Below are 12,528 nucleotides of genomic sequence, written 5' to 3' on the forward strand. Positions count from 1 at the left end.
GTTGTTAATTTTCCATTTTTTTAAATAGCAGGATACTTTGACTTTTATTTCTCTGCCTGGACTGATTTCCCATCACTTTCCTCGGGCCGGGTCAGGCTCCAGGAAATAGCCTGTGATGTAGTCATCTGTTTTTTAATACTATTTTTGTTTTATATAAAGCTATGGCATGATAATCACCATATAGCTGAGTAACCAGGTATTATTGTTAACGAAAAGAACGAAATAACGAAAACTAAAAGTGAAAGTTCTCCTTAACTGAAACTAATAAAAATGTGATTAAAAAAAACGAAAACAAACTGAAATTACAGATTGAATACCCTCATTTTCGTGTTTGTTAATTTATTTATAAGTGCTGTTTCCACTACAGCAGTTTAAATAAATACTGTCAAAATACCGCCCAACCCTATTATTTACAGCTATTTAAACTAACTTAGCTAACCAGCTTTCACACACAAAACACAGATAAAAGATAGGAGTGCTGTGCAGAGCTACTTCACCAGCTAGCTAACTTATTTCCACTGCGATTTGGAGTTATTAAATTGGCTTGGAAAAGACTTCTTGTTCTTTGTAATCTTCTTCTTATTATTATTATTCTATTTGTGTTTTTCTATATGCTACGCCTCCCACAGCTTTTACGTTACAACCACAAAACTGAATTATGTTGCTTGTGCTTTTTGGAACAATACTTCATACGGTTTTCTAACAGCGGGCATTTAATTTTTTTTTTTTTAAATGGCCGATGACGATGCCGATATTTAGAGATCACAAATGGCCGAAGGCCAATATTTAAAGCCAATATTTCGTTTTTGTCACAACTGATTTTTAGCTTGTACTTTTCCCATGTATTTACAATAATAATGATACACATTTAAGCTATCTGGAAATACACTATTAAAAAAAAAATTGTACACTAAACTTCCTTAAATTCTAATCTCAAACATTGAATGTTTGAGACACTTTAACATTTGGAAAGTTTGCAGTGTAAGAAAAGTCTAGGCAATGGAATCTCTTTTACAGATTATTTAAAACACACACAGAATATGTGTGAAATCCTGACACATAAAATTACTCTGACACACTAATAAACGCTGAATCCGGTAACAACAGTGGGTAAATTAACCAATTAACTGATATTTAGAGCTTCTTATTACCGCAGTATTTACTCAATCAGTGAAATCAATGAAGGAGTTAGAAAGGCTAGCTAACTATTTTTGTGTAAATAACTATTAAGATTGGTACATTTCGCATTTTTTTCGAGTCCTAATTAATAATGCCTTCAAAACATGCAGTATATTATATTTACGAGATGAACACATAATGTAATATAAATGCGAAGGCTATATTTACTAGTTAGGGAGCTGGGATTTCCCCACTGTTTAATTGTTTGGCTGTATTGAGCGTTTGGATTCAGCACACACTGTTCTATAGTTTAAATCATAAACAGGAGTTTAGTGTTAGCTAGCCTGTTAGCGTTAGCTAGTCTGTTAGCGTTAGCTAGCACAGAGGCTACTAGACAGTAAAACTCCGTCTAACACAGAAGCTCCACTACTCTTTACTAAAGTCAGTCAGATAGATTCACTTATCTGTCCAGTTTGGATCCAGTTGAAGCTGAAGTGAAGCCGTTCTCTGCAGCTGTGTCTGAAGCTCTGCAGGTTCTGGGGAACTGAGCTCCTCAGCTCCTCTGCTGTGTGTCAGTTTATAACCAGTTAATGTTCTGCTATTTAGCCTAATTTCTCTCTCACTTTCTCTCTCCTTCTTTCTCTCTCCTTCTCGCTCTCTCTTTTATATAATATAGTCAGTTAGCTAGCTAGTGTCAGAGCCGTATAGAGAGAGAGTCGCTACAGCGGAAGTCCTAAATGCTTGGTGTTCTCGAGACCCATGAGGAGCTCCAATAGTTCCAGAAAGTTAATATCAGCAATTTAAACACTGAGACAGAACTGCAGTTTTAGGCATTAGCAGTTAAAGAATGCAGTAATTTACAATATTTATATAGAAAACCTTTCTGTACATGTAATTCCATTGATAGGCTTTGTTTAAATGTAAAAACTTATTTTTTATGAGCTTTGAGTTTTGATTATCGTATTGTAATGAAAAGCATTTATATCCTAATGTTAACTGATATAATTACATTGATGGGGGTTTGGGGATGTTTTAAAATCAGATTCTGACTTACTAACAACAACACATTTATTTTATGAGAAGTCTGTATAATTTTAACTTTTTAAACTGAGAAATTTTAAATATGTACAATGACAAACTCATACCTGTCAAGTCTCCCGTTTTGGCCGGGAAACTACCGTATTTTACTCCTCTTTCCCGCCGTCCTCCCGTATTAGTATTTTCCCGTAAATTTCCCGTATTATACTAGATAAAAAAAATATAGGCCACAGGCGACAATGCACTGACCGCTGTGTGTCTCTTAACCAATCGTGTTGCCGGTTCAAGGAGAAAGTCCCGCCTTTCAGGAGAAACAGCCAATCAGCTTGCTGGTTTTGCGGAGCGCAGTTTAGTGTGGGGGAAGCCCCGACCCTCCCCTCGCTGTGAGTTCAGGCAGCTAGTCGGAGCAGCTGTCGTTAAAACTAATCTGGATATACGGAGATTTTTCTAAAAGAAAGGTAATTAACCATGTAAACTGTGATGAGATTGTTTCTGATAGCTGGTTAAAAAGACACTTCTCTGAATCAAAACATAAATTAAACCCATTGTGTGTTTAATAAAATCCAGCTTGTGACTCAGTTAGTTTAACTTTAGAATTAGCTAGATAGATATTCAGGGTTTGAGAAAAATCTACATACATATAATGCCCTGCCCTGATGTGCCTGATCAGCCAAAACCTATAATTTCCAAACTCTATTAGTTCAGGGCTAGTTTTAGGGTGTGTTAGAATTTGTTTAAATCTCAAGTATTGTGGTGTAATGTATTATTTAGAAGGGGTAGAAGAGATGGTTGAGCTGGAGAGAGAGAGAAAATGTGGAGAGGGCTGAAATTAACTGAACTGATCAGGAGTGGACTGAACGATAGAAAGAAGTATTAATGAAAGATTATTAATTGTGTAGGCCCCTTAGGACTATTATTTACTTATGGAATATATCTGATCCATGTCCTTTTTGTAAATTTGTGCACCCTTCAATTTCAATTTTAAATCTATTAAATAATATATATATATATATATATATATATATATATATATATATATATATATATATATATATATATATATATACATATTAATTTTTAGCCCTCGGTTGGGCTGTTGGGGCGGCGGAAAAATCCCTTATTTTTAAGTCCAAAACTTGACAGGTATGCAAACTCAACATTGTAAACAGTCATTAACAATAAAATGTAATATAAAATAAAAACAGAATAAAAAACAAAAACACAGAGTTAGTAAAAATGATTAATCCATGAGCGCAGGTTTTTTTGTTGTTTATTTATTTTTTGTTTGCCTTATTATGCATTATTTATACATTCTCTATACATTTCTTCATATAAATAAGTTTCATAAGTTCAGACCTTATGATATTATTTATTTATCCAAAATTAATAGTCTTATCTTAAAATTAATGGAGTAGTTACATTCAGTAACAAGAATACAAAACCTACAAACACAGACAGGATTATTTATCTAGCTCTGTCTAATTTACACTAATCTGTTCTGTTAACGATCTTAACGATGGTAATTTAGTGGGGATCATGCTGTACTCTACATGTGAATTAGATTAAGGTGTGCTGATAGTATTAAATCAGGTTATTTGATGGTTTTATCCTGTAAAAGTGCAGCACTAACGCTGTACTCTGCTGCAGATCTGTGGGGCTGCTAGTATTAGTCGCTAAATTACAGGAACTATTGAGAAGCTCCACGAGTCGCCATTGCTGTTAAAAAGTGAAGATCGGAGTAAACGGAGCTGAAGCGACTCTCTCTCTCTCTCTCTCTCTCTCTCTCTATACAGCTCTGGCTGGTGTAAAACAGAACCATTTCACTCATTTCTTATGTATATAATAAAACACTGAGATAAAGAGAAGCTGTAAATATTTATTAATAATCTAACTAGCTTATTTACCAGCTCCTCTTCTGTTTAAGGTGGAGGATATAAGTTAAATGGAGCTCCTCAAGACCCCCATATTTCTGCGTTGTGTCTGTTTAAAACTCTGTTGTTGAAGCTAAATTCTCCTCTTCTTCTAATTACTGTTCTTCTAATTACCTGAGTTTATTATATTACTTATTCTATACGTTTATTATCACTGTGGGTTTAAATCTATATCAGTGCAGCACAGGATCTAACACAAAGTAAACAAACATGCCCCCTCCTTCATGGTTATTAGCATTAGCATTAGTATTAGCCTCAACTCCTTTAAAAACCCCAAGTTAAAATAGAGTCTAACTACTTGTTTTGAATATTCTTCTGATTTTACAAATCAAAATGATTAATTTTACTAAAACTGCAAAGAAAGTTTACCTTTAAATATGCATTTTTCTACATCAAACAGGTTCTAGAGAAGAGAGGAGCTAGTTAGCATTGATGCTAATGTGTGCTGAGTGGTTAGAGAGCTAACTGGAGTTTAAAAGGTTTATAGCTGGAGTTTAAAAGCTTTAGAAAATGTTTCTGCAGTGCTGAATCATGTGATATTATTATCCTTAAACATTCATAAACTCAGATTTATTGCTTAAATCCTCCATAAAACCGCATTAATTTCAGTCACTTAGAAGCAATCTGAAAAAACACGGAAGACACTCTCCAGAGCTAATTCTTCTCTCTTCTTTTTAACTTTTTAAATTATTATTATTTTATGTAATAGAACATATCTGTTAAGGGCTTTAAAGACAAAAAAAATGTCTTTTAGTCTTTTGAAATAAGAACAGTTTTCATAGCTTTGTGGGTTTTATGCTACAGAAAAAACTCCAGACAAAATAAGCTTCTTTAATATATTTACATTCTACTAAAATACATTCATTTATAATGAGAATATACGCAGCTAAAACAGGAAACACCCTAGTGCAAAATCCCAAATTATATGATCAACATTAACATTTTAATAGAACATTATAGTCATTATAGCTTATAAAAAATGTGTTTTGGGAGGGGGGTATTGCACTGTAGGACTCTGTGGGCGTGGCCTATGCTTTTGTTCTTAATGGCTTTATTATTTTTCCCTTACATTACTTTTACTTTTATACATTAAGTAGTTTTGAAACCAGTACTTTTACACTTTTACTTAAAGAGTAAAAAGCTTGAGTTGATACTTCAACTTCAAAATACTTCAAGTATTTTAACCCCTAGTATCTATACTTCTACCTACAGAGTAATGAATGGAGATACTTTTCTCACCTTTGACAGCGATTAGTTTAGTGATGTTGATTAATCAAAAACCTGAATATGCCGATACTGGTCAGTACATTTTAAAACAGTAAAACAACACCATCTGATACTGAGTGTGTGAAAGTAATGCAGAACAGAGACAATGAGTCAAATGACCCACACGGGGGAGCTCTAACACAAGAGATGAGGCCACGTAGGCTGGTTAAACTCCCTGAACGTTTGAAAGACTTTGTCATTGACTGAGAGGTGAATGAAGGGATTCAAGAAATATAATCGTGAATAGTTCAGTAAACAACATGGTTGTTCAATACATTGAGGTTAAAAGGAAACATAATAAGAAGTGACAGCAAAATAAACTGTTGGAGTAAATGTTATGTGAATCTTTATTTTGGAAGTATGGTGTTATGATTGCTGCACTGTGGGGATATGTTTCTGTTTTTAGAAAAAAAAATGTTATGGGCGGTAACTCATCTTATGTGGGAGTTTATGTTCAAGCAAAAGAGGGAGGTTGTGTACGTGTGTGTGACGTAGGAGGGGAGAGTAAAAGATGGCGAGGGAGTAAAAGACACTTATCTGAGAGCGGAGCCTCCTGTCTTTACTTGTACACTGTCTAGGCTGGATTAAGGGCAGGACAGAACAGCACAAGCAACGTAATTCAGTGGTTGTAACATGAAAGCAGTAGGAGGAGAAGCATATAGAAAAACGCAAATAGAATAATAATAATAATAATAAGAAGAAGAAGATTCTTTTCCAAGCCAACTTAATAATTCTCAATCACAGTGGATATAAGTTGCCTAGCTGATGAACTATCTATCAGACTACTTTAAATACTATTTACTTTAAATACGACCAGAAACCACTTAATATGAACTGCTAATACTACTACTACTACACACACACACACACACACAAAGTGATTTTAAACACACTCCTGCAGCTCTGAGCGGGCGTTTTAATGAGCTAATTATTTGATTTGAGTGTGTTGAAAGCAGGGAAAGCACTAAATGTGCAGTGCAGGGGAAGGGGGGCGGTTGTGGTGGCGGCAGGACAAGGGTTGAGAGGTTCAAGCTGCCATTGTTGGGTTATTGAACAACTTTATAAAATTATATCCTAGGTTTTTGGATCATTTGGATCTATAAAGCTTAAATATTAAAAGTATCAGCATCGATATCGGCAATACTGGCCCTGCGTTTACTTGGTATCGGATCGATACCAAAATTCCCGGTATCGCCCACCTCTATTGTCTACTCTTCTGAATATTTGGTGCAATTACACATTCTCACCAGAGAGGTCTCCAAATCCCCAAATCTCAAAAACGTGCAGTCTGTCTCTTTAAGTGAGAGTGAAAGTAAAATCTGATCATTTCCTGGATTACCTGCAGGGTGTTTGAGTGTGTGAATCGGTGTGTGTCGTGTCTGGATCTACAGTTTTGTCATTAAAGTAAGTTTTCCTGAGTCTCTACAATAATTCCTGTTTGAGTCAGACAGTGTGAGTATTGTAATCTTGGCTAATAAGTAGAATTACAGGATAGTTCTGTTCACTTCTCTCCAACAGAGAACCAGGAAACAAGATCTTCACACTGTAAAATGGCAGAAGCCAATGTTTCACTGGCTCAGGATGAGTTCAGCTGTTCAGTCTGCCTGGATCTCCTGAAGGATCCAGTGACTATTCACTGTGGGCACAGTTTCTGTATGGTGTGTATTAACAAGTGCTGGGATGAGGAGGATCAGAAGAAGATCTACAGCTGCCCTCACTGCAGACACACCTTCACCTCAAGACCTGTCGTGAGTAAAAACACCATGCTGGCTGAGGTGGTGGAGAAACTGAAGAAGACGAGACTCCAGGCTGCTCCTCCTGATCACTCTTCTGCTGATCCTGAAGATGTGGAGTGTGATTCCTGTACTGGGAGAAAACACAAAGCCGTCCAGTCCTGCCTGGTGTGTCTGGCCTCTTACTGTGAAGCTCACCTCCAGCCTCACTACCAATCTCCAGCCTTTAAGAAGCACAAGCTGGTCAAAGCCTCCAGACGACTCCAGGAGCAGATCTGCTCTCAGCACGATAAACTGCTGGAGGTTTACTGTCGCACCGACCAGCAGTGTATCTGCATGCTGTGTATGCTGGATCACCATAAAGGACATGATACAGTGTCACTTGCAGCAGAAAGATCTGAGAAACAGGTCAGTGTGTAAATGGAGTAGCTGCTCCAGATTATAGGACCTAATACCTTCACCTGTCCCATGACATGTGGCATTTTAATTTTTAATTAATGTGTTTTGTTGGTTGGTTTATTTGCAGAACCAGGTGGTGGAAACACAGAGGAAATACAAGGAGAGAATCCAGGAGAGAGAGAAGGAGCTTCAGGAGTTAATAGAAGCTGTGGAGAATCACAAGGTGATTTTTTAAATAAGTAGAAGAATAAAGATCTGATTTTTCCCATTAAGGGTAATTATTTAATTACTTAACTAAAGGTGTCCTCATTTTTAAAATGTCATTTAAAGTCACATTTTATTTTAGTTTTAGTCATCAATTATCAAAATTAAATAATATTTACAGCTTCATGAAGTTTGGATTTACACAATATTTATGTCACGCCTTATTCTGTGAGATTATTGGCCGGTTGCAAATAAAAACTCTAACTACTGATAAACTCTGATGTTCCTCAGTAATCAGATTATGAAGTGCATGTAAATCCACTTATTGATGTGAATGAACTGCTCCTAACATTCTCCTCTCTCTGTGATTCCACTACCAGCGCTCTGCTCAGACAGCAGTGGAGGACAGTGAGAAGATCTTCACTGAGATGATCCTCTCCATTGAGAGAAGACGCTCTGAGGTGAGGCAGATGATCAGAGATCAGGAGAAAGCTGCAGTGAGTCGAGCTGAAGAACGTCTGAAGAGACTGGAGCAGGAGATCACAGAGCTGAAGAGGAGAGATGCTGATCTGGAGAAGCTTTCATTCACAGAGGATCACATCCATTTCCTCCAGGTAACAGACTCTGTTTTTCTCCCCAAATACAAAGTTTATTTTAGACTGTTTACACCATCTTTTTAATGTGATCTATATCTGATATTAGTCTGAACAGTTCTTAAACTGAAGCTCATGCACTAAAGAGCAGAGCTTCACATGAAGTTTCAGTTTCACCAGTGACTGAAAGCTGATCTTAACAGAGAATGAGTTCCAGCTCACTTTAAAAAGGGAATGTTGTTTGGCCACGCCCCCCTCTTTAATGTCTGTCCTTTATCTTTTTTGTTTAAACAATTTAATTTTTTTTTATTTTATTTTGATGCTGCAGCAGCGCCATCTATTGGCTGTGTTCAGCAATTTGATTGGATATATCTTTAAAGACAGAGTGGTTGTGATGTGTACTATTTAATTCAGTATGAACAGAGACATCAGTCCAAATGTTTATGAGGTCTGTTATCTCTCTATCACACCAATGAATCCCTCATTAACTGCTGTCGCCATTTTCTCTTATGCTCAATGTAAGTTTTGATGTAAATGTTGCATGAATTCTGATCTGTCTTGGATATTGGATATGTATCAGATTTCAATAATAGATCCTTTTTGCCTTTCACACTGTCTCATACATAATTAATCTGAATCTTTTATGACTATTAAGATCAGATTTAGGCCAGATTTTACCTGATTTAATTTAATATAAATATAATTTAGAAATTGTTGAAGGTGTTATGTGTTTGTTTTTTTTCTACATGTAGAGTTTTCAGACTCTCTCAGCTCCTCCTGGATCTTCAGCATCACCTGCTTTTACTCTCAGTCCTCTCAACACTTTTGAAGTTGTTATGAAGTCTGTTTCTCAGCTGAGAGGAAAACTAGACAAATTCTGGAAAGAGGAATTTGAGAAGACATCAGCTGCAGGTATATTAAATAAATCTCATCACATTTTCTATGTAAATATATGAAATGATAAGTCCATAAATAATCATACTGCACTCAGTACCTCATAATGACAAAGTAAAAACAATTTAGGATTTTTAAAAAGTAAAAGAGTGTGAAGAGTTTCAGAATGCACTGTAGGTTCTTCTCTAAATCCTGATGAAGTGGTCAGTAGTTTCTGGACTGAAGTGGTTGAGACTGTATATAAGGTGTGACTTTATTGTGATTGAAAGTCCAGGTAGGGTAGATTAAGACTCTACATCTACATGGAGAGAAAATCCAGTATTAGATTATTTTAATGTTGTAGTAAATGTACAGAGGGAACAGAAGCTCAGTGATGCTGTGTAGTAACTGTGTACATTTTCCTGTAGTGAAGAAAGTGCAGATCATTCTTCCTCCTGAACCCAAAAGCAGAGAAGAGTTTCTGGAGTGTAAGTCCAGCCCTTTCTCTCTCTCTCTCTCTCTCTCTCTCTCTTTCTCTCTCTCTTTAACTCTTTCATTCTCACACACTCTCAGAAATAACACCACAATCTACAAATACACAAAGTTTAATCTGACATTTATACGTCTATATTAAATAATAAACTGTTACATTTCAACTGCTTATGTATAAACTTGATAAAAAAAACACCAACATTCCTCATGAACTTTGATTTTGTGATAATGGCCTATCATAGTTTTGTATTTATACAGCCTGGATACAAGTGCTCACTATTGCACAGAGATTCAGTACAGTCGCTAATACAGAAAATATACTAATTTTTTAATCCATTATACAGAACATCGATTGAGTTATATAATAAAAAAAATTTATGTTTTATAATTTGTGTTTTATAATAATTTGTGTTTTATAATAAAAACAATGAACATTTTACTACAAATCTGCAATTATTATATAACTCAATCGATGTTCTGTATAATGGATTAAAAAATTAGTATATTTTCTGTATTAGCGACTGTACTGAATCTCTGTGCAATAGTGAGCACTTGTATCCAGGCTTTTCAGAGGCAAAGTGAACATGGAAAATTTTAAAATGCCCCAATCAAACACCAAACAACAAAGAACAGTAATTTTAAAGTGCATCTACAAGCATAACCAAAAATGTTCAGAAATGTATTGTTTTCTGAGATTTGTGACTAAACTGCAAATCACTTTCACCAATCTTTCCCCAAATATAGTCTCTGATCATCTTCTTTATTTATACTGATAAACTTCTTTATTTATACTGCAAAGTTCTATACAATTCTGGACAGTTCTGAAAACTTCTTGATAGTTCTCACAGTTCCAGAAGCTTCTGGAAGTCTTTAGTATACTCAGCACTTTATATTTCACAAATATTCAAAAAAAAAAAAAAAAAATCAGTTTCAGATATGATTGTGCCACCACTAAAGCAAAACCTATATTTTGTATATTCTATTTTTATTGTATTCTTTAATTTTAGCTTATTTTATCTATATATCTATTTTAATAACAGCTCTTGGTTGTAAACTGGATCATGAGATCACAATTTCGTTCCACCTCATGTACCACATGTGATGCGAATGACAATAAAATCTTCTTGAATCCTTTAATCCTTGAAACTTTCTGGGGAATAAAAACCTTTTTATTTTTTAAAGAATTAGGAAAACACACTTAACACCTGAGAACAAAAATATATATAAAATTGTTATGTTGTGTAATTGAATAATAATGAGAATAAATATTTTTTTAACATAATCAAACACTTTTCATAGATACTTCCAGTATGTTCTCTGGTTATTTCAGTTTTAGGGGCTGTTTTTAGATTATTTTCTAAAAGCTGATGGGTTTTCTCTCTCTTTCAGATTCCTGTCAGCTCACACTGGATCCAAACACATCCCATAAACAGCTCCTCCTGTCTGAGAGGAACACAGTGGTGACCTGCAGCAACACAGTCCAGCCATATCCTGACCATCCAGACAGATTTGATAGATGGCCTCAGGTTCTGTGTAGAGAGAGTGTGAGTGGACGCTGCTACTGGGAGGTTGAGTGGAGAGGAGATAGAGAGGTTTATATAGCAGTGTCTTATAAAAGCATCTCCAGGAAGGGATCAGGCAAGGAGTGTGTGTTTGGATTTAATGATCAGTCTTGGAGATTGTTCTGTAATTCCTCCAGATACAAATTCAGATACAATAACAGAGATACTGAAATCTCCGGAGTGCCCGTCTCCTCTAGAATAGGAGTGTATGTGGATCACAGGGCAGGAACTCTGTCCTTCTACAGCATCTCTGATACCATGACCCTCATCCACAGAGTCCAGACCACCTTCACTCAGCCGCTCTACGCTGGGTTTTGGTTGGGCTCCGGCTCATCAGTAAATCTTTTACTTTCAGCAAAATAGATGAACATGCAGAACAAAGAGAAGAGCTGGATTAGATCAGATAAGAACTGCAGAATCTAGACTGTAGAGCTGATCAAATAAAGTTATAATAGTGCTGGGAGATATTGTTAATATAAATAATCATAATTCTGAACGGTAATTACGTCTGTCCCAGATTAGAACTGCAGGTACATTTCCTGTATGGAAAGATTTATTCAGATTTAGCGTTAAATAGTTTAAACCGTTTATATCATTAACAGAGCTCACAGTAACAGAGTTCATATTTTAAACTTCATATTACAGAATTTTATTAATTTTTAACACATTATCATTTATTATAAACTGAATGAAAGATCACAATAAAATGTTTAAATTATTATACTGTTGTTTTATCCTCAACATTTTTATATTTAAACAAAAAGAGAGGAAATCTGTGTGTTAATGCTTTAACTTTAATTTTACAATTAATGTAATATCAAAGGGAAAGAACAAAATATATACAACATATAGTCAAATATAATATAAAATATACATTTAACTTACTGTACACTACACACATTAACTTACACTATGAAACACAGTTTTACAATATTGCACTGTTGATTGTAGCTTAAATTTAATATATTTATCATCGCTGTCACATAAAAACATTATATCTCCAAAGTAGCAACTTTACATTTCTATTTGCCTTTTCATCAGGAAATATTGAGACAGTATGAAGATAAAGTATAAACATAAGATACAGTAAACATAAGGTTTTTGTGTTAAAGCAGTTTTAAACTAATTAATCTAATATATGTGCTTCTATGTTGAGTTGATTTATTTGAGCAGTTCATCATTTAACTCTACACAGTTCTCTGTATTAATTTGATTTTATTTGTAATGTACTCAGATTGTATTCCTGTAATCTTGTAATGTTGTGGGGTATATCTTATAAATAATAAAGTGGGAGCTGAAAGCTCAGAACAGAGGATCT

At 35.1% G+C, this 12,528-nt stretch overlaps 2 protein-coding genes across 2 annotated transcripts in view; one reads left to right on the top strand and one right to left on the bottom strand.

Annotated features, from left to right (window-relative positions):
- Positions 1–12,528, bottom strand: part of LOC125780508 (tripartite motif-containing protein 16-like) — a 112,038-nt gene that overhangs the window by 24,092 nt on the left and 75,418 nt on the right. The window lies entirely within an intron of this gene.
- Positions 6,732–12,525, top strand: LOC125803827 (tripartite motif-containing protein 16-like). The gene is made up of 6 exons (XM_049482141.1): positions 6,732–7,495; positions 7,614–7,709; positions 8,071–8,304; positions 9,036–9,195; positions 9,585–9,644; positions 11,038–12,525. The coding sequence occupies exons 1-6, from the start codon at positions 6,905–6,907 to the stop codon at positions 11,571–11,573; spliced, it is 1,677 nt and encodes a 558-aa protein (XP_049338098.1). The 5' UTR covers positions 6,732–6,904; the 3' UTR covers positions 11,574–12,525.

Source organism: Astyanax mexicanus, chromosome 8, assembly GCF_023375975.1.
Source record: "Astyanax mexicanus isolate ESR-SI-001 chromosome 8, AstMex3_surface, whole genome shotgun sequence".
Taxonomy (NCBI): Eukaryota; Metazoa; Chordata; class Actinopteri; order Characiformes; family Acestrorhamphidae; genus Astyanax; species Astyanax mexicanus.